The sequence below is a fragment of the Macaca mulatta genome, chromosome 3, assembly GCF_049350105.2.
Source record: "Macaca mulatta isolate MMU2019108-1 chromosome 3, T2T-MMU8v2.0, whole genome shotgun sequence".
Lineage (NCBI taxonomy): Eukaryota > Metazoa > Chordata > Mammalia > Primates > Cercopithecidae > Macaca > Macaca mulatta.
Genome location: NC_133408.1, coordinates 97,570,859 through 97,598,004, shown reverse-complemented (window position 1 = coordinate 97,598,004; position 27,146 = coordinate 97,570,859). Strand labels below are relative to the sequence as shown.

At 44.5% G+C, this 27,146-nt stretch overlaps 2 protein-coding genes across 5 annotated transcripts in view; one reads left to right on the top strand and one right to left on the bottom strand.

The window, feature by feature from the left end:
* Positions 1-27,146, top strand: part of MINDY4 (MINDY lysine 48 deubiquitinase 4) — a 130,312-nt gene that overhangs the window by 18,987 nt on the left and 84,179 nt on the right. For all 4 annotated transcript variants that reach the window (XM_015133771.3, XM_077996961.1, XM_015133770.3 and 1 more), the window contains exon 5: positions 728-1,137. In XM_015133771.3, the coding sequence (XP_014989257.2) occupies positions 728-1,137 (410 nt within the window). The remainder of the gene's footprint in view (positions 1-727; positions 1,138-27,146) is intronic.
* CRHR2 (corticotropin releasing hormone receptor 2) overlaps positions 1-27,146 on the bottom strand; it is a 236,713-nt gene that overhangs the window by 134,952 nt on the left and 74,615 nt on the right. The gene's annotated exons all lie outside the window — the stretch shown is intronic.

Here is a 27,146-nt window from a genome sequence, read left to right as displayed (position 1 = left end):
TTTTGGGATTTATTTATTTATTTTTTTTGAGACGGGTGTCTCGCCGGCCCAGGCTGGAGTACAGTAATGTGATCTCGACTCACTGCAATCTCTGCCTTCTGGGTTTAAGTGGTTCTCCTGCTTCCACCTCCCGAGTAGCTGAGATTACAGTCATGCACCACCAGGCCTGGCTATTTTTTTGTATTTTTAGTAGATATGGGGTTTCACCATGTTGGCCAGGCTGGTCTCGAATTCCTGGCCTCAAGTGATCCGCCCGCCTTGGCCTCCCAAAGTGCTAGGATTACAGGCGTGAACCACCATCCCCAGCCTGGTTTTGGGATTTAGAAATGACAGGTAGTGGATTGTGGACTGGTTATATTACAGGTGAGGAAATCAGGGACAGGGAAGTTAAGCAGCCTGTCACAGGTGACACAGCTGGTAGGTGGTAATGCAGACTGGAGCGACGGCTTCACCTGCTGCATGAACCTGCTCTCTGTAGGGGCTGCGAGAGAAAGGCCCAGGCCTGCTCTGAGGTTCCGGCAGGCGGGGCGTGCATCACTGAAAGCACAGAGGTGGCAGCATTTGAGTAGCTCCTCAAAGAATAGGCAGGATTTTAAGGGAAAGAGTCAGGGGTGGGAAAATACATTCCTGGGAGAGACATCACATCATGGGCAAATGCTTGAAGTGGGATCTGTGTTTTCCAGCTCCCCTCAAGGGTCCTCACTGCTTTTGTCCTTACTCCCTTTAGGATTCTTTTCACAGACGCTCTCTGAGACGGTCCTCACCCTCAAGCAGCTCCACCCAACCCCAAGAAGAGAGCCGGAAGGTCCCTGAGCTCTTTGTCCGTACCCAACAGGACATTCTGGCCTCGAGCAGCAGCTCCCCCTCCAGGACCTCTCTGGGTCAGCTTAGTGAACTGACCGTAGAAAAGCGGAAGAGCACTGCCAGCAGCCCTCCCCATCTGCCCAGCAAAGGGCTGCCCCCGCGGGACAGGGCCAGGCCGAGAGATCTTTCTGAGGACAGCCCAGCGGTGGATGGCAGCACAGACGTGGACAGGATGCCCTTGAAGCTCTACTTGCCTGGTGGTAATTCCAGGATGACCCAGGAGAGGCTGGAAAGAGCGTTCAAACGGCAGGGCAGCCAGCCCGTACCTGTCAGGTGAGTGTGCCACGCAAAGGTGACGGCTTTTCAAAAAGAAACTCCACCTCTCCCATGTTGTCTAGTCCCTAATGGCTCCCAAGGGGCCTTCTTAGGCTTCTTGGTCTCTCAGAACAAGCCTGCGAAGTAACCAGCAAGGCAGAGTTTGTTATGGTCTACCAGGAAGAAAACTCAGCCAGAGCTCACACACCTGGAAAGCTGAAGAATGCTCTAGATAGGGGTGTCCAACCTTTCGGCTTCCCTGGGCCACACTGGAAGAAGACTTGTCTTGGACCACACATAAAATACACTAACAATAGTTGATGAGCTAAAAAAAATCACAAACAAACCTCAATGTTTTAAGAAAGTTTATGAATTTGTGTTGGGCTGCATTCAAAGCCGTCCAGGGCTGCATGTGGGCTGCAGGTTGGACAAGCTTGCTTTAGCAGATGGGCTCAAAACATACCTGCAGCAACATGGCCAGGCAGACGTGGCTAAGAGTTTCTTGTGGGAAGCCAGAGATACAGTGATGAATCAGCTCCCACAAGGATCCCTTAGGGCATTATTTCTATTTTATTTTATTTTTCACCCTATGCTTACTTTTATTCTTTACAGTAGGCCTTGATGATTCCTACATTGATTGATTTTTTTAATGTTAAACCAACCTTACATTCTAAGAATAAATCCCACTTGGCTATGATAGATTATCTTTTTGTATATCATTGGATTTGACTTATTAATATTTCGTGTATGGATTTTATGTATAAGTTTATGAAGGAGATTGGTGGGCATATTTCCTTTCTTGCAACAGCTTTGTCAGTTGCTGATACCTAGGTTATGCTAGAAGTGGTCCCTCTTTTTCTATCCCCTTGAAGAGTGAGTATAAGATTGATGTGATTTCTTCCTTAAATATTTGGGAGAATTTACTGGAGAAATTTTCTGTGCATTAGGTTGAAAGGTTTAAATTATGTATTCAATTAAATCTTTTGAATTCAAATTTCAACTTTCTTCTTGTGTAAGTTTTGGCAAGTTGTATTTTTTCAAAGACTTTGGCCACTATATATATATGTTTTTAATTTATTGGTATAAAATTGTATAATTATATTATCCTCTTATTATCACTTTGAAGTTTGTAAGATCTATAGTTATGTCTCTGTTTCATTCCTGAGATTGGTAATTTATGTTCTTTCTCTTTTAACTGGTCTCACTAGGAATTTGTCATTTGTGTAATATACTCAAAGAAAACTTTTGGCTTTCTGTTTGTTTTCTATTTCATTGACCTCTGCTCTTATTTTTATTATTTTCTTAATTCTATTCTCTTTGAGTTTGATTTGCTATTATTTCCTAGTTTACTGATTCTCAGCCTTCTTCTTTTGTAATATCTTTTAAAGCTGCACATTTCTCTGTAAGTAATGCTTTGTCTGTATTCCATAAGTTAATATGTTAAATATTCATATAACTTAGTTAATACATTTTCTAATTCCCATTGTGGTTTTTTTTTTTTTTAACCCATGGGTTATTTAGACATGTACTACTAATTTCATATATTTAGGGTATTTTTTTGTTTATATATATAGTTTATACATTATTTTTTGTTTATGTAATTATTTGTATATATTATTTATGATTACAATCCTTTGATATTTGCTGAGATTTCCTTCTAGTATATATTTAAAGCTTATCTCTGATAAGCAGCATGTATTTGGAACTTTAAATCTAGTCTGATAATTTTTTATTCTAGTTGGAATAATTATGGCATTTTTATTTTCTTTTTACTTGAATAACTTCCTTTAGTATTTTTTTTAGCAGGTATGTTAATTTGTTTTTCTAGTTTTTGTTTGGAAATGTCTTTGGTTTACTTTTTTTTTTTTTTTTTTTTTTTGGAGACAGAGTCTCAGTCTGTCACTTAAGATGGAGCGCAGTGGCACAATCACAACTCACTGCAGCCTTGACCTCCCGGGCTCAGGCGATCCTCCCACCTTAGCTTCTTAAGTACCTGGGACCACAGATGCACTAATTTCCACACACCTGGCTAATGCTTTGTATTTTTTGTAGAGACGGGATTTCGTTATGTTGCCCAGGCTGGTCGTGAACTCCTGGGCTCAAGCGACCCTCCCATCGTGGGCCCAGGGTAGGTATTCTCATATAACACATGGTAGGGAGGGGCTGCCTGTGGAAGAGCAGCCCACTTCCAAGAGGAAAAAGTGCAAAGCTGAGCCTAAATGCCTTTTATTTTTTATGGAATTTATCAGTTATATAATTCACAATTCCTCCCTTAGGGTGGAGTGATTAAAGAGGGGGAGAATGGCCAGGTGGGCCAGACTAGCAGAGCCCTCTTCAAACTTCTAGAAAACACTGGGAGTTGAGAAAAAGCATCCTTCAACCCAGCAGTTGTTATCCCCATTTCACAGATGAGGAAACTGAGGCACAGAGAATCCAAGGAACCTGACAAGATTTCTGGGTGGATGCAGATCCAAGGGCGCACAGACTGGCAAATGGAATATGGGCTGGATTTTGGCTCTCTCTCACTCCCTCAGTGAGGCGTCTTTGTGTAGTGCACATACTGTACAACTCTACACAGTGCTCTTGATTTGAAACCAGGGCCAAAGTAATCCCAGTGGTAAATGTATCTGCATCCCCTACCCTTCCCAACTCCCCTCCATCAGTGCCCCCTTCCCCTTGTTGTTTAATTCAGTTTGGTAAACAGGGGTCTCAGTCTTAGTGTGTACCAGGTCCTGTGAGTTCCTCAAGGGGAGAAACGCATGTGCACATATAATTCTTCTAAAGCATGGGAAAGTACAGTGAGATGACATCAGAGCTGGCCATTAGCACAGAGCCAGCTCCACTACTCTGTCCTAAGGAAGCTGGAGGAGAGGGGCTACTTGGGGCTCTTTTAGGGCCTCCAAATATCAGGTTCAGGAAAATCCATGGAAGTCACACCTAGGGGCAAAGGTGGGGTTAGGGGGCAGGTGGAGGATGCAACCTGCTGAGATGTTAGGGGGTGTGAGTATCTGTGCAGTCAGGCACTCCTAACTCTGACTCCTCAGATCTGACCCCAGGAGCTGAAGGGACTATTTTCTGGTTTATTTTTTGTTTTTGTTTTTCTTCTGTGTCCTTTGATATCGAAAGATGCTTGGATTCCTTTGGAGGGGGAGATGCACTCTGATTTTTTGAATTTCCAGCTTTTCTGCACTGCTTTTTCCCCATCTTTGTGGTTTTATCTGCCTTTGGTCTTTGATGATGGTGACGTACTGGTGGGGTTTTGATGTGGATGTCCTTTCTGTTTGTTAGTTTTCCTTCTAACAGTCAGGACCCTCAGCTGTAGGTCTGTTGGAGTTTGCTTGAGGTCCACTCCAGACCCTGTTTGCCTGTGTATCAGCAGCGGAGGCTGCAGAAGATAGAATATTGCTGAACAGTGAGTGTTGCTGTCTGATTCTTGCTCAGGAAGCTTTGTCTCAGGGGTGTACCCTGCCATGTGAGGTGTGAGGTGTCAGTCTGCACCTAGTGGAGGATGTCTCCCAGTCAGGCTGAGGGGGGTCAGGGACCCACTTGAGCAGGCGGTCTGTCCGTTCTCAGATCTCAACCTCTGTGCTGGGAGATCCACTGCTGTCTTCAAAGCTATCAGACAGGGGCATTTACCTCTGCCAAGGTTTCTGCTGCTTTTTGTTTAGCTATGCCCTGTCCCCAGAGGAGGAGTCTGCAGAGGCAGGCCTCCTTGAGCTGTGGTGGGCTCCACCCAATTCGAGCTTCCCAGTGGCTTTGTTTACCCACTTAAGCTTCAGCAATGGTGGGCGCCCCTCCCCCAGCCTTGCTGCCACCTTGCAGTTAGATCTCAGACTGCTGTGCTAGCAACAAGGGAGGCTCCATGGGCGTGGGACCCTCCCGGCCAGGTGTGGGATATAATCTCCTGGTGTGCCGTTTGCTAAGACCCTTGGTAAAGCGCAGTATTAGGGTGGGAGTTACTCGATTTTCCAGCTGTTGTATATCTCAGTTTCCCTTGGCTAGGAAAAGGGATTCCCTTCCCCCTTGTGCTTCCCAGGTGAGGCGATGCCTCGCCCTGCTTCAGCTCTCGCTGGTCGGGCTGCACCAGCTGACCAGCACTGATTGTCCGGCACTCCCCAGCGAGATGAACATGGTACCTCAGTTGAAAATGCAGAAATCACCAATCTTCTGTGTCACTCACACTGGAAGCTGGAGGCTGGAGCTGTTCCTATTCGGCCATCTTGGGCCCGAGCAACAGAATAAAGCTGGATGGAGAATGACTTTGATGAGTTGAGAGAAGAAGGCTTCAGTTGATCAAGCTTCTCAGAGCTAAAGGAGGAACTACGTAACCAGCGCAAAGAAACTAAAAACCTTGAAAAAAGAATGGATGAATGGATAACTAGAATAATCAATGCAGAGAAGACCTTAAAAGAACTGATAGAGATGAAAACCATAACACAAGAACTACGTGACAAATGCACAAGCTTCAGTAACCGACTCGATCAACTGGAAGAAAGAATATCAGCGATTGAAGATCAAATGAATGAAATGAAGCAAGAAGTGTGGAGAAAAAAGAGTAAAAAGAAATGAACAAAGCCTCCAAGAAGTATGGGATTATGTGAAAAGACCAAATCTACGTCTGATTGGTGTGCCTGAAAGTGACAGGGAAAATGGAACCAAGTTGGAAAACACTCTGCAGGATATCATCCAGGAGAACTTCCCCAACCTAGCAACGCAGGCCAACGTTCAAATTCAGGAAATACAGAGAATGCCACAAAGATACTCCTTGAGAAGAGCAGCTCCAAGACATGTAATTGTCAGATTCACCAAAGTTGAAATGAAGGAAAAAATGTTAAGGGCAGCCAGAGAGAAAGGTCGGGTTACACACAAAGGGAAGCCCATCAGACTAACAGCAGATCTCTCAGCAGAAACTCTCCAAGCCAGAAGAGAGTGGGGGCCAATATTCAACATTCTTAAAGAAAAGAATTTTCAACCCACAAATTCATATCCAGCCAAACTAAGTTTCGTAAGTGAAGGAGAAATAAAATCCTTTACAGACAAACAAATGCTTAGAGATTTTGTCACCACCAGGCCTGCCCTACAAGAGCTCCTGAAGGAAGCACTAAACATGGAAAGGAACAACAGGTACCAGCCATTGCAAAAACATGTCAAAATGTTTGTCTGTCCTTCGATGCTAGGAAGAAACTGCATCAACTAGCGAGCAAAATAACCAGCTAATATCATAATGACAGGATCAAGTTCACACATAACAATATTAACCTTAAATGTAAATGGACTAAATGGTCCAATTAAAAGACACAGACTGGCAAACTGGATAAAGAGTCAAGACCCATCAGTTTGCTGTATTCAGGAGACCCATCTCACATGCAGAGATACACTTAACCTCAACATAAAGGGATGGAGGAAGATCTACCAAGCAAATGGAAAACAAAAAAAAGCAGGGGTTGCAATCCTAGTCCCTGATAAAACAGACTTTAAGCCATCAAAGATCAAAGGAGACAAAGAAGGCCATTACATAATGGTAAAGGGATCAATTCATCAGAAAGAGCTAACTATCCTAAATATATATGCACCCAATACAGGAGCACCCAGATTCATAAAGCAAGTCCTTCGAGACTTACAAAGAGACTTAGACTCCTATACAATAATAATGGGAGACTTTAACACCCCACTGTCAGCATTAGACAGATCAACAAGACAGAAAGTTAACAAGGATATCCAGGAATTGAACTCAACTCTGCACCAAGCGGACGTAGTAGACATCTACAGAACTCTCCACCCCAAATCAACAGAATATACATTCTTCTCAGCACCACATTGCACTTATTCCAAAATTGACCACATAGTTGGAAGTAAAGCACTCCTCAGCAAATGTAAAAAACAGAAATTATAACAAACTATCTCTCAGACCACAGTGCAATTAAACTAGAACTCAGGACTAAGAAACTCAATCAAAACTGCTTAACTACATGGAAACTGAACAACCTGCTCCTGAATGACTACTGGGTACGTAACGAAATGAAGGCAGAAATAAAGATATTCTTTGAAACCAATGAGAACAAAGATACAACATACCAGAATCTCTGGGACACATTTAAAGCAGTGTGTAGAGGGAAATTTATAGCACTAAATGCCCACCAGAGAAAGCAGGAAAGATCTAAAATTGACACCCTAACATCACAATTAGAAGAACTAGAGAAGCAAGAGCAAACACATTCCAAAGCTAGCAGAAGGCAAGAAATAACTAAGATCAGAGCAGAACTGAAGGAGAGAGAGACACAAAAAACCCTCCAAAAAATCAATGAATCCAGGAGCTGGTATTTTGAAAAGATCAACAAAATCGATAGACTGCTAGCAAGACTAATAAAGAAGAAAAGAGAGAAGAATCAAATAGATGCAATAAAAAATGATAAAGGAGATATCACCACTGACCCCACAGAAATACAAACTACCATCAGAGAATACTATAAACACCTCTACACAAATAAACTAGAAAACCTAGAAGAAATGGATAATTTCCTGGACACTTACACTCTCCCAAGACTAAACCAGGAAGAAGTTGTATCCCTGAATAGACCAACAGCAGGCTCTGAAATTGAGGCAATAATTAATAGCCTACCAACCAAAAAAAGTCCAGGACCAGACGGATTCACAGCCGAATTCTACCAGAAGTACAAGGAGGAGTTGGTACCATTCCTTCTGAAACTATTCCAGTCAATAGAAAAAGAGGGAATCCTCCCTAACTTATTTTACGAGGCCAACATCATCCTGATACCATAGCCTGACAGAGATACAACAAAAAAAGAGAATTTTAGACCAATATCCCTGACGAATACCGATGCAAAAATCCTCAATAAAATACTGGCAAACCGAATCCAGCAGCACATCAAAAAGCTTATCCACCATGATCAAGTGGGCTTCATCCCTGGGATGCAAGGCTAGTTCAACATACGCAAATCAATAAATGTAATCCAGCGTATAAACAGAACCAAAGACAAAAACCACATGATTATCTCAATAGATGCAGAAAAGGCCTTTGACAAAATTCAACAGCCCTTCATGCTAAAAACTCTCAATAAATTCGGTATTGATGGAACATATCTCAAAATAGTAAGAACTATTTATGACAAACCCACAGCCAATATCATACTGAATGGGCAAAAACTGGAAGCATTCCCTTTGAAAATTGGCACAAGACAGGGATGCCCTCTCTCACCACTCCTATTCAACATAGTGTTGGAAGTTCTTGCTAGGGCAATCAGGCAAGAGAAAGAAATAAAGGGTATTCAGTTAGGAAAAGAAGTCAAATTGTCCCTGTTTGCAGATGACATGATTGTATATTTAGAAAACCCCATCATCTCAGCCCAAAATCTCCTTAAGTTGATAAGCAACTTCAGCAAAGTCTCAGGATACAAAATCAGTGTGCAAAAATCACAAGCATTCTTATACACCAGTAACAGACAGAGAGCCAAATCATGAATGAACTCCCATTCACAATAGCTTCAAAGAGGATAAAATACCTAGGAATCCAACTTACAAGGGATGTAAAGGACCTCTTCAAGGAGAGTTACAAACCACTGCTCAGTGAAATAAAAGAGGACACAAACAAATGGAAGAACATACCATGCTCATGGATAGGAAGAATCAATATTGTGAAAATGGCCATACTGCCCAAGGTAATTTATAGATTCAATGCCATCCCCATTAAGCTACCAATGACTTTCTTCACAGAATTGGAGAAAACTTCTTTAAAGTTCATATGGAACCAAAAAAGACCCCGCATTGCCAAGACAATCCTAAGCCAAAAGAACAAAGCTGGAGGCATCACACTACCTGACTTCAAACTATACTACAAGGCTACAGTAACCAAAACAGCATGGTACTGTTACCAAAACAGAGATATAGACCAATGGAACAGAACAGAGCCCTCAAAAATAATACCACACATCTACAGCCATCTGATCTTTGACAAACCTGACAAAAACAAGAAATGGGGAAAGGATTCCCTATTTAATAAATGGTGCTGAGAAAATTGGCTAGCCATAAGTAGAAAGCTGAAACTGGATCCTTTCCTTACTCCTTATACGAAAATTAATTCAAGATGGATTAGAGACTTAAATGTTAGACCCAAAACCGTAAAAACCCTAGAAGAAAACCTAGGTAATACCATTCAGTACATAGGCATGGGCAAGGACTTCATGTCTAAAACCCCAAAAGCAATGGCAACAAAAGCCAAAATTGACAAATAGGATCTAAGTAAACTAAAGAGCTTCAGCACAGCAAAAGAAACTACCATCAGAGTGAAAAGGCAACCTACAGAATGGGAGAAAATGTTTGCAATCTACTCGTCTGACAAAGGGCTAATATCCAGAACCTATAAAGAACTCAATCAAATTTATAAGAAAAAAAAACAACCCCATCAAAAAGTGGGCAAAGGATATGAACAGACACTTATCAAAAGAAGACATTCATACAGCCAACAGACACATGAAAAAATGCTCATCGTCACTTGCCATCAGAGAAATGCAAATCAAAACCACAATGAGATACCATCTCACACCAGTTAGAATGGCAATCATTAAAAAATCAGGAAAGAACAGGTGCTGGAGAGGATGTGGAGAAATAGGAACACTTTTACACTGTTGGTGGGACTGTAAACTAGTTCAACCATTGTGGAAAACAGTGTGGCGATTCCTCAAGGATCTAGAACAAGAAATACCATTTGACCCAGCCATCCCATTACTGGGTATATACCCAAAGGATTATAAATCATGCTGCTATAAAGACACATGCACATGTATGTTTATTGCAGCACTATTCACAATAGCAAAGACTTGAAATCAACCCAAATGTCCATCAGTGACAGACTGGATTAAGAAAATGTGGCACATATACACCATGGAATACTATGCAGCCATAAAAAGGGATGAGTTCATGTCCTTTGTAGGGACATGGATGCAGCTGGAAACCATTATTCTCAGCAAACTATCACAAGAACAGAAAACCAAATACTGCATGTTCTTACTCATAGGTGTGAACTGAACAATGAGAACACTTGGACACAGGAAGGGGAACATCACACACCGGGTCCTATTGTGGGGTGGTAGGAGGGGGGAGGGATAGCATTAGGAGATATACCTAATGTAAATGACGAGTTAATGGTTGCAGCACACCAACATGGCACATGTATACATATGTAACAAACCTGCACGTTGTGCACATGTACCCTAGAACTTAAAGTATAATAATAATAAAAAAAAAGATGCTTGGAAAATATGTCACCTGGGCTCCCGTTATAGGGGTTGTGGCTGTTTGGGGCCACCTGTCACTTGTCACTGGCTTGTCAGGGCTGCCCTTGTTGGGTTCCTCTCACCATCACTCAGAACCATGGGGACTCTGTCCCTGACCTGGGCAGTCCTCTAACCCTCGCCTCTCCCTCTCACTAGAGTGCTGTGTTGCGGGCAGGTGCCTTTCTCTACACATTTATGGATCTTGCTATCACCCACACACCTGACCTGAGTAGACCCTCAGGAAACTTCTGTGCAGTACGGAGCATGGGAGAGGGAATTTTTACTTACAAGCCCCCAGAGCTAGGTCTTCCAAGCTTCTTGGCTCCTCAGGGGCACTTTGTGAAGGTGGGTTGTTTGGAGGCACCTCACTTGTGTTGCTCACAGCCCTCTGTTGGGGTGTGCTGGCCTGTCATTTGTCTGAGGGTCCCTCAGAGTGAGTTTCTGGACCTGCATATGGCCACAGGGACCTTCCTACGGTTGGTTTTCTGCAGATTAACTCAAAACACACCATGCTGGGCATCTAGCAATAGGTATAGGCATAGGCTGCACAAGTTCCAGCCACTTACTTGCACAGTCTGCTTCAGAAACCTGGGCGTAACTGTGGTCGTGAATTGAGAAGAGTTTTATCCTCCCTTAGGAATTCAACCCACAGCAGTTGCCACAGCACTGACATCTAAGGGTCAGGGCTGGTGAGCAAATGTGTGCCTTGTCACATGGCTTCAACCATGGAGCCGTGGGATCCAGGGGTACCAAGACATGAAGGCCTATGTTATAAATGAGGGTGCTGAGGCCCAGAGAGGGGCACAGACTTCTCCAGGGTCACACAGGCCATCAGCATCAGGGGCAAGATGACCTGACAGTATAGGCAGATAGAGGGGTGCATGTGTTTTCTGTTGCTGGTGTAGCATTACCATAAGCTTAGTGGTTTGAGGACAGACACAGATTGTCTTATGGTTCTGGAGGTCAGAGATCTGAAGTATGTCTCACTGGTCTGCAATCCAGGTGTCAGCAGGCTGCATTCCTTCTGGAACCTCTAGGAGAGAATCTGTTTCTTTGCCTTTTCCAGGTTTAATTGGCCACCTGAATTCCTTGGCTCCCTTCCTTCACCTTTGAAGCCAGTGACGTTGGTTGAAATCCTGCTCAGGCCACCTTTTTTCTGCTTTTCCCCTTCCTGCTCCCTCTTCTGCTTTTGAGGACCTTTGTGATTACCTTGGATCCACCTGGTTGATCCAGGACACTTGCCACATCTCAAGGTCAGCTGATCTGCAACCTTGATTTCATCTGCAATCTTAATCCCCCCATCCCCCCTTGCCATGTAAGCTAACACATTCAGGGGGTCTGGGATTAGGATGTGGACATAGTTGAGGGAGGGGGTCATTATTATGCCTGCCACAGAGGGCACATACTTTTGTATGTTTGTTGGAGCACTGTACTTTTTTTTTTTTTGTCTCACTATAGTTTTTAAAATATTCATCTATTCTCTCAATCTCCCTTCTGACCACTCTCAAAAGGGGAATTTTTTTTGTGTTTTCACATTTTCCAGGCATTTCCCCCGTCTCACTGTCACATCTGTCTCTTTTTTATCTGGGCCTTGTGTGGAAAAGGCAACAGGAAACCCACAGCCATGCCATCCCCAGAAGCAGGAGGCTTAGGCGAGGGGAGGATGTCTGGCTTTGGGGCCTGCCATGGCGGGTCCCTGGAGCTTAGGGTCGTCATTGATTTCATGAAATGGATTTTGTCCTGGAGAAAGTGAATATCTTCCCAGAATACAACCTTGAAGTATGATGTAGTCCGTGGAATTGAAGTCTAATTTAGACTTTTAAAAAAGATTTTGAAATTGAGTGTTTTTAAAAAGCAGAGTGGAATACATGTATCTTTAGGACTTGTTTAAATTCTTAACTTCATAGACTGTCAATGCTGGAAAGATCCTTAGAATTCAAGCCCTTTATTTGGCAGGCAGGGAAAATAGAGCCCCAGAGAACAGAAAGGAAATGACTCACTTGAGCTTTTGCAGGTGTAGCAAAGTTTTTTTCATAAACTCTGTTTTCACTTTGTAGTTAATGTTTAAAGCTTTCTTTTTAAATAGCTATGCTCCTCCTGTATTTACTTAAAACCTCCATCACAGACGTCACTAACCAACATATGATGTCTTGCTCTTCATGTTACAGATCCTTTGGTTTTGGGTAGACTCGATTTCAGACTCTTATGTCAATTCACAGGCATACTCATTTATTCAGTTAATTTCTTCAACAACTATTTAGCAAGGACCAGCAGTCTGTTAAAGAAGGCTTGTACTGGCTTTGAATGCTGATTTGTAGCGCCCCTGCTCAACTTTGCATTCAGTGACATCACATTGGTAGCTTGGAATTGGTCATGGTTAGAATATTTATACCATGGAGATTGGCAAATGCAGCAAATCAAGGTCCCCATCCCTGGAGAGCCAGTTGTTAACATTTAACAGCACACCACCTGTGATGGCCTACTGTGTGCCAGACCCACCAGCCAATCAGCTGTGAACAAAGCAGATTGAGTCCCTGCCCTCTTGGAACATCCACTTCCAGTGAGACGAGGCAGCCCACAGTAACACCAAAACAAGGAAATGTATAATATATCTGAGGATTAGAAGTGCTAAGAGGAAAAATAAATCATGGAAGAGTGACAGGGAGCCCTGGGGACAGAGCTGCTATTTTATAAAGAGGTAGCCAGGAAAACCTACGAGAGAGGGTTATACTTGAGAGGAGGCCGGAAGGGAGACAGGGAACATGCACTTTGATCTCTGGGTACAAATTCAGAGAGCAGTTGTGCACAGGCCCTTCAGTGGGAACATGTGACTGATTGAGGCTGGAGCACATCAGGGAGAGAGGAAAAGAATCAAGAGAGGAAGCAAGGGCTTGGTCATGTGGGGCCTGGAGGCTGCTGAATGCATTGGCTTTTACTCTGGATACTCCTGTATCTAGGAGGTATGGGAGCCTTTGGAGGTCGAGCTGAGACATGCTCTGTGATCTGTGTTTTAATAGGATTCCTCTGGCTGCTGTGTTGAGAACAGATTCAAGTGTGGAAGGAGAAAGGCAAATGTGGAGGCAGGGAGACCAGTTAGGCAACTGCAGTAGTAGAAGAGAGCTGATGGTGGCTTGCATCAAGGAAATGGCAGTGAAGGTGGTGAGACGTGGGCTAGAATGTGTGTATGTATACATATATGCAGATGTACATCATGAGTCACTTACCAGCAGGGATACGTTCTGAGAAATGTGTTCTCAGAAGTGCATCCAGATCTGTGGGCCCCTGGAGGCACTGGAGGACCTGGGAGAGTTTGGGGTGCACTTGTCTGTCTCCTCGAGACTGCTGGAGTGGAAACATCATAGAATGTACTTCCACTGACCTAGATGGTGCAGTCTACTACACACCTAGGCTAAATGGCTTATCCTGTTGCTCCTAGTATACAAACCTGGACAGCATGTTGCTGTATTGAATGCTGTAGGCAATTGTAACACGATGGGAAGTATTTGTGTATCTAAACACATCTAAATTTAGAAAAGGTACAGTAACAATATGATATTATAATCTTATGGAACCACTGTCATATATGCGGTCTGCTGTTGACCGAAACCACATATCTCATTGGGTTTTGCCTGTGGATCGGATGTGCTGTATTAGAGAAAGAAAGGAGGCAAGGATAACTGCAAAGATTTTGCTGAACAGCTGTAAGAGGCGGGTTGCCGTTCCCTGAAATGAAGACTGTGGGAGAAGCAGGTTTAGGTCATGGTCATTGGGCCATAATTTATACCTCTGGTCTGCATGTTACTTTCTATCAGGCCAGTGGTATTTCTTTGTGAACTGGCCTTCCTGTGGCCTTGGTTCAGGGATCATGTGCTTGGAGTCTACACATGTGAGCAGTGAGCTGTCCTGTTACTGTTGTGCTGTGACCTTTCTCCTCTGGCACTGAGATTTTTTTTGAAGCTGTTAAGAGGCTTCCACGCCAGGACTATTACTAGAGCCCAAGTTGGTAGGATTGCTCACAGCTACTGTCTGAGGACAGTAAAAGCAAGTCTCCACCTTGCCTTTAATTCATGCACTTCTTTGTCCTGTGCTTGCAGTTGCAGTCTGCCTTGACCTCCAGGCCTCTCTGGGCCTCTGTGCTCCTGTCTATAAATGAAGGGGTTGGATGGGCTGCTCTGTAATGGCTCCCCGACTCTACCGTCTACACACGCCTAGACCAGACTTCCGACTTTTTTTGTAATCTCTGAATCACATTGATTCAGTTGATGTCTAAGGCTCATCTTATGTAAATAATGAGCCTGTAAACTAGGGTCTTGTGACTTTGGAGTCCCTCCTAGACTATGGGCTCCTCTGAACTCCTATGGGTGTATAGTAAATGGATATAGGACACAGCAACCTGGAATCACTCCCAGCCTTGAGTGTGAACATCTGTCACTGGAGTCCTGTTCCAGGCTGTTCCTGGCTACAGCATTTAGAGCTGAAGGCAGGCTGACCAGGGCAAGGTTAAATTCCACCATCCCTAACCCCTTTGCCTATTACTTGTTGAATGGTTTCTCAGGTTAGGTTCCTAAGAACAATGGTTCTTAAACTGTGATCCCTGGACCAGCAGCATCTGCATCATCTGGGAACTTATTAGAAACAGCTTGTCTGAGCCACTGAGTCAGAAGTTTGGGGGTGTCCTGGGTTTTAAGCTTTTTAGGTGATGTCATGCATGTCAAGCTTTAGGAAGCAATGCCCTAGGGGCCAAGCCTGTCAGATTCCGGTACATGTCATTTATTGGGGACATGCTGTCAGGAGGGAGTGGGGTGAGGAAAGTGGAACTGGGGAGGGGAACAAGCTCAGCAAAGGTGTGAGGGCTAAGGGCTCAGGCTGATCCCCTGGGGAGACGTGGAGCATGAATTGACTCAGAGTTAGTCCCATGTTTAAGCAAGGGAGTGGGCTTTTTGTGCCCCTCTGTTAGTCATTGGCTATGGGCTGCCCATCCTGGAGTGGGGCGGGCAGTGTGCAACCTCCTAGATGAGTTTGGCAAAAGACAATTCTCCAGAAAAGGATGCAACTGTGAGCCCTTAGCAGCTGACATTGACAGCAGCTGGGAAGTATGTACCTGTCCGAGGCATCTGGGCAGGACACCTGTGGCCTCCACATCAGTTCTCCATGGCTCCTTCTACATTCACCCAACCCCTGGGTATTACAGTAAAGATAAACTGCAAAGCCTGTCCCTGGATATCACCTTAGGTGCATTGGATGCCCTGGTGAGGTGGGCCAAGTCAGAATCTTTTACATGTTAGGATATAGACTCTAGAAGGGGAGACTGAAATGAAACTGTTTCCAGGCTCAGAAAGCCTTTCCCATCATGACATCTGCAGCCCTCTGCAAGAGCATTATTTCAACCCATTACTGGCTTTATGGCTGGGTTACATCCTCTTGTCTTAGTGAGGTGAGAGGTGTCATAGCCCAGGTAGGCACTGGGGATGCCAGTGCATGATATGGTTCCCTACCTCCAGAAGCCCAGGGTGCACCGGGATGCCCTGTGTAATTGGGTGCTAAATTGTGGCCCTCACAAAGGAGTGGAAGTTCAGGGAGCAGTTAAGGGACGCTATTGAGGGGGCAAGAGGGCCCTGGGCTTGGAGAGGTAATGTTTAATGCAAAAGACTTCCTGGTGAACCAGTAACATTGGAGAAGGAATGGCTGTACTTTTAATTCACAGATCCAGAGCAGATTAACCTGCCTTGTTCTGCTGTGGGTCTCTGCAGCCTTGATACAGCCAAGGCCCCAAAGTCTCAGTGTTTCTGCCTTTGTGTCGAAACACTCCTCTGACACTGGGGATGCCTGGCAGTTTTTCAGGTTTTGCAGAAGAATGGACAGTAGATGGCAGCAGATCTTCATCAATCCTCCCAACCCCAGCTACTTAGTCTCATTGCCCTTGTTGCATAATTTAATTCAGCGGACACTCACCAGGCCCCTCCCAGACATTTCTTAAGCAGTCCAGGGGGAGAGAGACAAGTGCATCCCAAACTCTCCCAGGTCCTCTAGTGCCTCTGGAGGCCCCCAGATCTGGATTGAAAGCCACAGGCACACAGATGCCTGTCTGTCCAGAGGGGGACTGAATTGTGCCAGCTGGGACTTGGAGGAGGCTTCACAGAGGATGTGGCATTTAGAGTTCATTGACTGTTCCCTGCTTCTGAGCATCTCGACTCTGAAAACATCTGCACCTCATGGGATGAGTAATGGGGAGAATTTTCATTTTAATTTGTCTTTATGCATTATTTGGACTTCGCATCAGACTGTTAAGGTTCAACATCTGACTCTTGAGAGACACAATACCTAGTTCCTTTCCAGCATGCCAGTCATCCTGTGTGGATAGTGGCTTGCTTGGGCTCTTGCACTGGTTCAGCTTCACCTTCTTAACCTGTTCTGGGGACCTCTCTTCTGTGATGGATACAGCTGTCCTCCACGCCTACCATTGATGCCCGATGCTCAGCCACTTCTCCCCCACTTCTCAGCCTGTTGATCACATTCTACCCTATACATGTGCCTTCAGTCCACAGTGGAATACCATTTCTCTCTTCTTCTGATTGCTGGCCTCCTGAAAGTAGGCACAGGAGATTAAACATGAGAAACAGCGCCAGTGCATATTACAGGCCACTCTGAGCCCTCCAAAAATGGGGTTGATGACCCCTAAACCCTGTGTGTTTATTATAACCCCAAGGTACCTTCAGTTCCATGGTTTCCAAGTCTCTGACCTGATGCACCTGTCAGAGGAAAGAGATTTCCCTTGACTCAGATTTCCTTTGAGATCCAGAAAGTGCGGCTAAAGAAGTGAGAGAGGGGCCACACATCTCCCTGGAAGGGAAGATGAGTCATCTTGTATTGTCCATGTGTGGACATCAGCGTGGCAGCTCTGAGATCCCCCTTGGACCACACCTGGGCCCTTGCCAGCTCCATCCTAGGTTCTGAGTCCTGGGATGCAGGCTGGGAAGATGTTCCATGCAGGAGAAGTGGCAACTGTTAGATGGAAGGAAGCTGTTGAGGCTCTGAGACAATATTTGGGAGATGAGTATGAGAGAGCAGTAGTGGTATTATGGAGAGTCTTTCCTGTATTCCTTTTTTTCTCACTCCAAGATGCTTTTGTGCTGCTTTGTTAGCTATGTTCCAGCAATTCCTGGCTACCAGAACCCCAAATAAAGGCCCACGTAGAGGTTAGTAGGACCAGGACAAGGCTGAGTAAGGTGAAGCATCTAGGATGCAAAATGTAAGGAGCTACTCACTCTCACGGTTGTTCAGCTGCAAGCTGGATGCCTGCATGAACCTGAGAGGGGAGGGTCTGTTTAAATTTTGCACCTTAGGCTTCTTGATTATCTTACCCTAATCCTATCCTGGTTAGCAGAGTCTGGCTGCTTTCTTTTGTTCCCTCAGTATCTTGGGCAACCCTCAGTATAGAACAATGATTTGGTAACTCATATTTATATTCATGAACTTTTTGAGGCCTGGAATAGGGCCTTATTTCTCTGTCTTTACTCGCCCTGGACCTGGCAATAATAAGTGCCAAGCAAATGAGAGAGTGCACTTAGCAAGGAGAATGGAAGGGAAAGTTATGCTAATCTGTGTGGGATAGTATCATGAAACTTAAAAGTGATAAATCTTTCATATAATTGGAACAATTTGAACTTTAGTTTACCTGTTGGCATTCATTAATTTACTCAGTAATTTTTTTGTTCATACAAAACTAGTTACATGACCACCCGATCACCCAACCATCTATCTAGCCAACCAAACAACTAATCGGCCATCTGACCACCCAAGCAACCATCCATCCCAACCAACCAACAAACCCAACCAACCCAACCAACCATCCAACCATCCATTCATCCAACAAACCATCGCCCCCACCCACCCAACCCACCCAACCAACCAACCTAACCAACCCAGCCAACCAACCATCCAGTCCACCAGCCAGCTATCCAAACATCCATCCATCCAACCAACCCACCCAACCAAACCAACCAACCATCCAACCATCCATTCATCCAACAAACCATCCCACCCACCCACCCAACCCACCCAACCCACCCAACAAACCAACCTAACCAACCCAGCCAGCCAACCATCCAGTCAAGCAACCAACTATCCAAACATCCATCCGTCCAACCAACGAACCAACCCACCCACCCAACCAAACCAACCAACTCACTGTCTCAACTGTGATGCCCCATCTTTAAGTCATCTTGAATGTTGCCTTCTTTAGGAAGCCTTTCCTGATCTCTTCACTGTACCTATACTTGGACATGATCTGTTTCTCAGACCTCTCATGGCACATGTCATGCTGGAGAGTTGACAGGCTGCTTTGTTCCTCCTGCTGGACTGTCAGCTGCCTGAGTATAGAGGTGACTTGTCTGTGTCTCTACGTTTTTCAGTTTTGCTCAGAATTATTCCAATAAATAAGAATTGAGATGGATTCTTGACTTTGCTTGGAATTTGGGAGGGGAGAATGAAGTATGAGGTCTTTCCTTAACTCAAGAAGTTCATAGAAGAGCAAAATTAGTGACTTAGCACACAGAAAAAGTCAACTAAAAATAGCAGGCAGATCTGTTTCAGGGTCAGATACATGGTGCTAATTGAGATGCCATAGGAGCTTAGAGGAGAGGGAGGGAGTTTTCTGGATGAAGCAGGGCTGAGCTGAGCCTGAAGGCTGAGTGGGTTTGAATAGTCCAGTTTTGTGTGGCAGGGGGCAGTCTTATTCTTCAGGCCTTATTGCTGTGCCTGGAACATATTCATCACTCTTCTCTGCCTTGCTCTAAGCCTGAGGATTTTTTGGGGGTAGGGGGAAAGTTTGCTGGTATCCCTGTGGTCTCATTACTAAAGACTGAAGCAGCTCTCTTGTTCTTCCCCGGCCTATTTTCCTACAGCCTGCATTGGGTTCTGCTGCATTTGCAGACATTTTTGGATAATGTACACTTATGGTGGGTCATGGAGAAAGAACCTAAGCTCATAGCTCCTCTTAAGAATCATGGCATTTGTTTAGGGGAAAGATGGGCATCCTTGTTCCTACCGTGTGATAGGCTGGATGCCTTGGGGCCTGACATAGAGAAAGCCAAAGTCTTTCCCTTACCAAATCCCATTCAGTACTGCTGGAGTACTGGGTGGATGCCTTCCCTTATGACTCTTGGGCTGGTTTTCTCAAATGGTGGCTGAGGGCTGGATTTCTGCTGTGACTGTCAGAGCTGGTGTCTCCATTTTGGAAAGATGGCCTCTGATGCTGAGTTCTGTTAGGGGCATATTGGGCAGAGTTCCTCAAATCACAAAGATGACCTGCCAGGGCAGCTTCCTGTATGGCTAGATTCCGTGTATGTGCCTCATTCCAGAAAATTCTACTTTGTTTTCTCTACTCATTCCACAAGAAGTTAGTAAAGCCATGGGATTTCTTTCATTTCCTGTTGAGGCCAGTTTTATGGTCATAGGTCCCTCAGAAGTGGGGCCTTTTCCCAATAAAGTAAACAGTTTTTGATCTCAATCTAAATACATAGTATTTAATTTTATTGAACAAAGCATTTATAGAGTGCCTCTTGCTTGTTGGAATGGTGTTGGGGAGAGAGATGCTGAAGATGAGGTTCCTGCTCCCAAAAGGCTGAGACATTCTGACAAGTATGTACTACAGGATTAAGAAAAAGATGAGTGTGATAAGGGATCCGGCAGAATGCCACAGAGATGGAGTCTGGATCGTTTTAGGAATAATTATGCCGTCGATATATGTTGAGTCCTGTCTATCTGACAGGCCCTGTTATAGGAGCTTTGGACTTATTACTTCATTTAATCCTGAGAGCAACTTTACATATTTACAGGTGGGGAAACTGAGGCACAAAATGACCAAGCAGTCTGAGTTCATACAGGTTTTCTGGCTCTTGGGGCCTTAGTCTTAACCATTATCCTTGGCCCTGACCTGGGGGAAGAGGACGGTTGAGAACTGGCATTAGCAAGGACATAGAGGGCAGGTCTGGCAGTTCAAAGAGAGGAAGAATCCCAAGCCAAGGGGATGCTGTGAGCAAAGAGGTGGGCAAGTTGGTGTAGCTGGAGCCCAGGGGATGTGTGAGTGGTGGGAAGAGGGTGGACTACAGGCCCGACAGGTACCCCAAGAGCCAGACCTTCTTCTCTAGGCAATAGAGCGGGATAGAAAGTTCTCTTGTGTTTTGGGTTCTGTTGTTTTTTAACCAGGAAGATGTGCCGCAAGGTGAGTCTAGGGGTGCGGCAGGTCTGAGCAAGGTGACTGGCAGCAGGACCCCAGCCGGGAAGGCAAGTAGGCTCTGGCCTAGATGTGCCAGAGGGGTGAGGAGCCAGGGAGCGGGGGAGGAGAATCCAGAGGACGAGGCAGTCAAGGAGGACTGTGGGCCTGGAGGAAGGGTAGGCTGGGCAGGCAGTTAGCAGGAGTAGGGGCACCTGAAGGGGAGGTACTGGTTGAGTCAGGAAGAAGATGAATTGTTTCTGGATATGTCCAGTGGAGCTTTTGTTTCCACAGTCAAGAGTGGGGCAGAAACGCAGCTCCCAGGGAATGTTTGGAGGAGCTGGCATGGGCTGAAAGCTGAATTCCTTGGAGGGTGGATATTGCCAAGGTCAGTATCCTGCAGTGGAGACCACATGCTTGGTGTGGGGCAGGGCAAGAAAAGAAAGTGGTCAGAGCAGAGCCCCACCCAAGGCGAGGGAAGAGCCAGTCTCTGGGAGGCAGGAGGTTGCAGCTTCAGACCCTTAGGAGAGGTGGGGAGGTCACCAGGCCTGGTGATGGCAATTCCCAGGTGGCTTTGGAGAGAGCACCTTGAGCAGAGTGCTCGGGGGCAGAAAGTCAACTGCAGTGTGTTGAGGAATGGGAAGAGATGAGGATACACGTGGAGAGTCTTTGTGAAAGAAGTTTAGAGATGAAGGGTACACAGGGACAGGGTGGCAGCTCAAGAAAGAAGGAGGTTAAGAAATAGGGCCCTTTACTCGGGACAAGAGAGATGTGCGCACGTTTGCGAACCATGTTTGCACCAGCAGCAGAGACAAGAAATTCATCATTCACAGAGCCCAAGGAGGCAGGGTGCACGTGCTTGGGTGGGGCCTGGAAGGGGACAGTGCTGACAATACCAGTCATTTTCTGCTACGCTCAGTAATGATAATTGATGTCTGTGATTATAGGCCCAGGGCATTACAAGTTCCCGAAGTGCCTTTTAAATCTCTAGTGAAAGAGTCAATTCTACTCAGCAGAGTTGTTGAGTTACTTGAAATTTATTCCAATTAAGCAAAGCTTTGTTAAGTCAAGTTACTGAGATCTCCTATTTGGGAAACATTGCATTGTATTGTATTCTGAGACTTTGAAACCTGGCTCGCCATCTTTCACATATTTAGTAACTCTTGGCATGGTGAGGTTGAAAGGGCCTCGCTTTAGAATTGAACAGATTTGGGTGCAAATCCTAGCTATGCCGTATACTAACAGGGCAAAGGCAAAAACTTTTTTTTAGCCCCTTTTAACTTTTTTAAGATTATCATAAGGAATAAGTAAAATAAAATATATAAAATATTTGGCCCACAATGATTATTTTAATAAATATTAGCTTCCCCCAACCCCAGCTATTTGGTTAGCCAAAACATCCATTTAAAAACAATAGATGGATATATTCCTGGATAGATGGGGATTTTGTGAGAAGGATGGAAAGTGAGGTTGGAGTCAGATTATGGAAGATTGTGATGGTCAAAAGAGAAATGTTCAGGTTAGTTGTGAGAGCCATGGCCAAGGCCTCCTGTGCCCTTGGGCATGTCTTTCCCCCTGGGGTCAGGCATATAGTAGGCTCTTGGAAACGTTTGTGGATTGAATGAATTTGCCTGCCTTGAGGCATTTCCTTCTTTTTTAATTCAAGGCTAGGGGAAGTTGGGTCCATTTGAAAGCTCTGGAGGGTGAGGTCGATGTGTCCTCCTACCCTCTTCTCTTCCAGAAGGTTTTCCCAGGCCAGGCCTGGACAATGGGCTGGCACAGTTGGCCTCGCTTGCCTAGGCCCATGTGGCTGTGGTCCTCCATGTCACTGCATCTGCCCTGAGCCCAGGGTTTCATTCAATTGTGTGAAGGGTCAAGGTGCATGGAAAGTCTAAGGGAGGACAGTAGCATTTCTATAATCGATGTTGCTTCCTTTGGTCCCAGTGTCACTTTGTTTAGCCTTTCTTCTTTAAATAAAATTTCTTTTGAATGAGAAGAAAAGGAAATTATGTAAACTAAAAAAGTCCCAGATGGAAACCAAGACCAAGTACTTTGCCACTATCTGAGGATTAGAGACTGGCAAGGCTGAGAGCCACATCCATTATTTCATATCCACTTCCTCATGGAGCAATGGCACACTGAGTGGCCATTTTCCAGAAGCTGCTATATGGAGGGCAAATGATCTTATAAGGGCATTTTGGCAGGTGTCTAGGAGTCAACCCCTGGAGCTGCCAAAGAAACCCATCCACACAGAATTCTCCCACCCATGGTCTCCCTCTGCCCCTGTTCAGCTCCCTAACAAATCTCAAGTCTCTTTCTAGCCTTGACATGAAAGATCAGATATCTTGAAAATTCAACTTACTCCTAGGAGTATATTAAAAGAAGAAAAGAGAAGTTGAAAGCATCCATTTTAGATCAAAAACAAAAGGAGGTCTAGTCTAAGGGAGGAGACCACCCCTCATATTGTCTTATGCCCAATTTCTGCCTCCAAAGAAAGAAGAAGTAAAAACTAAAAGGCAGAAATGAAATCCACAAGCAGACAGCCTGGCGCCACACCCTGGGCCTGGTAGTTAAAGATCGATCCCTGACCTAATCAGTTATGTTATCTATAGATTACAGACATTGTATAGAAAAACACTGTGCAAATCCCTGTCCTGTTCTGTTCCATTCTAATTGCCGGTGCATGCAGCCCTCAGTCATGTACTCCCTGCTTGCTCAATTGATCACGACCCTCTCATGCGGACCCCCTTAGAGTTGTGAGCCCTTTAAAGGGACAGGAATTACTCACTCGGGGAGCTCGGTTGTTGGAGACATGAGTCTTGCCGAAGCTCCTGGCCAAATAAAGCCCTTTCTTCTTTAACTCGGTGTCTGAGGGGTTTTGTCTGTGGCTTGTCCTGCTACATTTCTTGGTTCCCTGACCAGGAAGCTAGGTGATTAACGGACAGTCGAGGCAGCCCCTTAGGCAGGTTAGGCCTGCCCTGTGGAGCATCCCTGTGGGGGACTCCAGCCAGCTTGAGTGACGTGGATCCTGAGAGCGGGTAGGCAGTTGCCCCGGTGGAACGCCTCACCAGAGCAGCATGTGGCAGGCTGCCGTGGAGGATCAACACAGTGGCTGAACACCGGGAAAGAACTGGCACTTGAAGTCTGGACATCTGAAACTTGGTAAGACTAGTCTTTGGAACTTGCCCACTCCATTTGAGTGAAAGCGTGGCCTGATCACCCATGGCGTGCCTGTATTGGCACTTTGGTTTTTGTTTTTGACTTGACTTGGATTGCTTGATACTTTGGTTTTGGTTTTGACCTGGCTTGGATTTCTTGATACTCTGATTTTGGTTTTAATTCTGGTTTGGTGTGAACTGTAAAAGTGTGTGTGTGTGTGCCCTTTTTACCTGTTATTTGTTTTGTGGTGTGCGTGTGGTGTGAGCTTGGTGTTTTGTCTCGAAGAAGCATGGGTCAGGCACAAAGTAAGCCCACACCACTAGGAACTATTTTGAAAAATTTCAAGAAAGGATTTAAGGGAGACTATGGAGTACTGTGACACCAGGACAACTTAAAACTTTGTGTAAGATAGAGTGGCCAGCATTAGAGGTGGGTTGGCCATCAGAAGGAAGCCTGGACAGGTCTCTTGTTTCAAAGGTATGGCACAAGGTAACCTGTAAGCCAGGGCACCCAGACCAGTTCCTGTACATAGACACTTGGTTACAGCTGGTTTTAGAGCTCCCCACCTCCCCCGCCCCACAGTGGTTGAGACAACAGCAGCATAAGCGGCTGGCAGAGGCAAGGAAAGACCAGCAGAGAGAGAAAGAGGAAGAGACAGAGAGACAAAGAGGGAGTCAAGGAGAGAGAGAGAGAGAAAGAGAGAAGCAGAGAGAGAGAAAGAGACAGAGGCAAAAGAAAAATGAGAAAAAGAGACAGAAAATCAAAGAGAGAAAGAAAGAGAGATATACAAGTTGTTAAGAAAAAAAAGGCTGGGCGTGGTGGCTCACGCTTGTAATCCCAGAACTTTGGGAGGCCAAGGGGGGTAGATCACGAGGTCAGGAGATCAAGACCATCCTGGCTAACATGGTGAAACTCCGTCTGTATTAAAAAAAAAAAAAACAAAAAAATTAGCTGGGTGTGGTGGCTGACACCTGTAGTCCCAGCTACTCGGGAGGCTGAGGCAGGAGAATGGTGTGAACCCAGGAGGTGGAGCTTGCAGTGAGCCGAGATTGTGCCACTGCACTCCAGCCTGGGCGACAGAGCGAGACTCTGTCTCAAAAAAAAAAAAAAGAAACAAAAAGAAAAAAAAACCCCAGTGTACCTTTCGCTCGCGTACATGTGAAGAGAGCACCAAACAGGCTTTGTGTGAGCAACAAGGCTGTTTATCTCACCTGGGTGCAGGTGGGCTGAGTCCAAAAAGAGAGTCAGCGAAGGGAGATGGGGTGGGGCCATTTTATAAGATTTGGGTAGGTAAAGGAAAATTACAGTCAAAGGGGGGTTGTTCTCTGGCAGGCAGGGATAGGGGGTCACAAGGTGCTCAGTGGGAGAGCTTCTGAGCCAGGATGAGCCAGGAGAAGGAATTTCACAAGGTAATGTCATCACTTAAGGCAGGGACCAGCCATTTTCACTTTTGTGGTGGAATGTCATCAGTTAAGGCAGGAACAGGCCATTTTCACTTCTTCTGTGATTCTTCAGTTACTTCAGGCTGTCTGGATGTATACGTGCAGGTCACAGGGGATATGATGGCTTAGCTTGGGCTGAGAGGCCTGACAGTACCCTATTCCTTTAAAAGCCAAGGTAAATTTAAAACCTATAATTGATAATTGAAGGTATTCTCTGTAATCCTATAACACTCTAATACCACTTTGTTGTCAGTGTAAACAAGGGCGTATCCCGAAAGCACTGAGGCCTTCCTATCAAAAATCCTTAACCCAGTAACCCGTGGATGGCCCAAATGCATTCAGTCTGTAGCGGCAACTGCTTTGCTAACAGAAAAAAGTAAAAAAATAACTTTCAGAGGAAACCTCATTGTGAACACACCTCACCAGTTCAGAAGTATCCTAAGGAGGGAAAAAAAAAAGAAAGGATTGTTTGACATTAACCACTGAAAATTCCCTTAACCCAGCAGGTTTCCTAACAGGGGATCTAAATCTTAATTACCATACAAAGACCTGAGCAGACCTAGGGGGAACTCCCTTCAGGACAGGGTGATGGATGGTTCCTCCCAAGTAATTGAAGGGGGGTAAAAAAAGCCATCTATACCAATTCTAAGTTAATTTGGACAAAAAAAGGTCTTATTAATAGCAAAGGATAACTAAAATCCCACACTTACAAGGTTTTCAACAAAAGTAAAGTTTGCTAAAAGTTAACAGTGTAACATTTATTACAGTAACTTCTAATCTTGTGGCCTTAGTCTAGTCCACAGACATAAAGGAAGTTCGCTTTGGAAAAGAATGGTTATCATCTTCAAAAAAAAAAAAACAAAAAATAAAAGAAAAGGGGAGGATAGAATTTATGTAAAAAGAGTGTTACATGGTAAATTCTTGTCCTGAAATAAATTAAGTGGTTGTCTAAAGAAAGAAGTGTTTAGGCTGGGCACGGTGGCTCACGTCTGTAATCCCAGCACTTGGGGAGGCAGAGGCGGGCGGATCACAATGTCAGAAGTTTGAGACCAGCCTGGCCAACATAATGAAACCCCGTCTCTACTAAAAATACAAAAATTAGCCGGTCATGGTGGCGCCCACCTGTTGTCTCAGCTATTCAGGAGGCTGAGGCAGGAGAATCACTTGAACCTGGGAGGCGGAGGTTGTGGTGAGCTGAGATTGTACCACTGCACTCCAGCCTGGGTGACACAGCAAGACTCCATCTCAAAAAAAAAAAAAAAAAAAAAAGAAAGAAATGTTTGTAATAAGTTAGAAAGTTGAGGAGTGTCAAAGAATTGTCTGCTAAAGTTGTGAAAGAGAAAAATGTTATAAAAAAATTTACACAAGAAATGTATAATTTAAAAGTAGGCCTCCTGAATGTAAAACTATTGAAGAAAAAACAGTTTATGTGCAAGGTGTACAAGGAAAGTAAAATATACCTTTGGTAAAAGGATTATAAGGAGGCATAAGAATGTAAATTTTTACCTACATTAAAAGGTTAAAAATATTTGTTTTGAAATTTTAAGCAAGTTTTAAAACATTAATTATATAAAAAAAATTATGTGTGTAAGCATATTAGCTAAAGTTAAAGGGTTATCATCCAGTTTTTCTGTGAACTAAACATTAAAGTAAAAACACAACAGGTTTTTCTTAAAGCACTAACTTGATCTTTAACAAAGATTATAAAAGGTTAAAAAGAGTCTATAAAAATCTTACCTTATGGTCTGACATTAAAAGTTGAATAAATATGTATACAAAGTTTTATTAAAACTAAGTTTAATATTAATAGCACACTAATATAAAGGTGAAATTTAGCTTATCTGGTATAAAAATCATACAAGGCGCATTATTAAATACAAAATGGTGTTTGGCTTTCTTTGGTCTAAAAACTAATAAAAATAG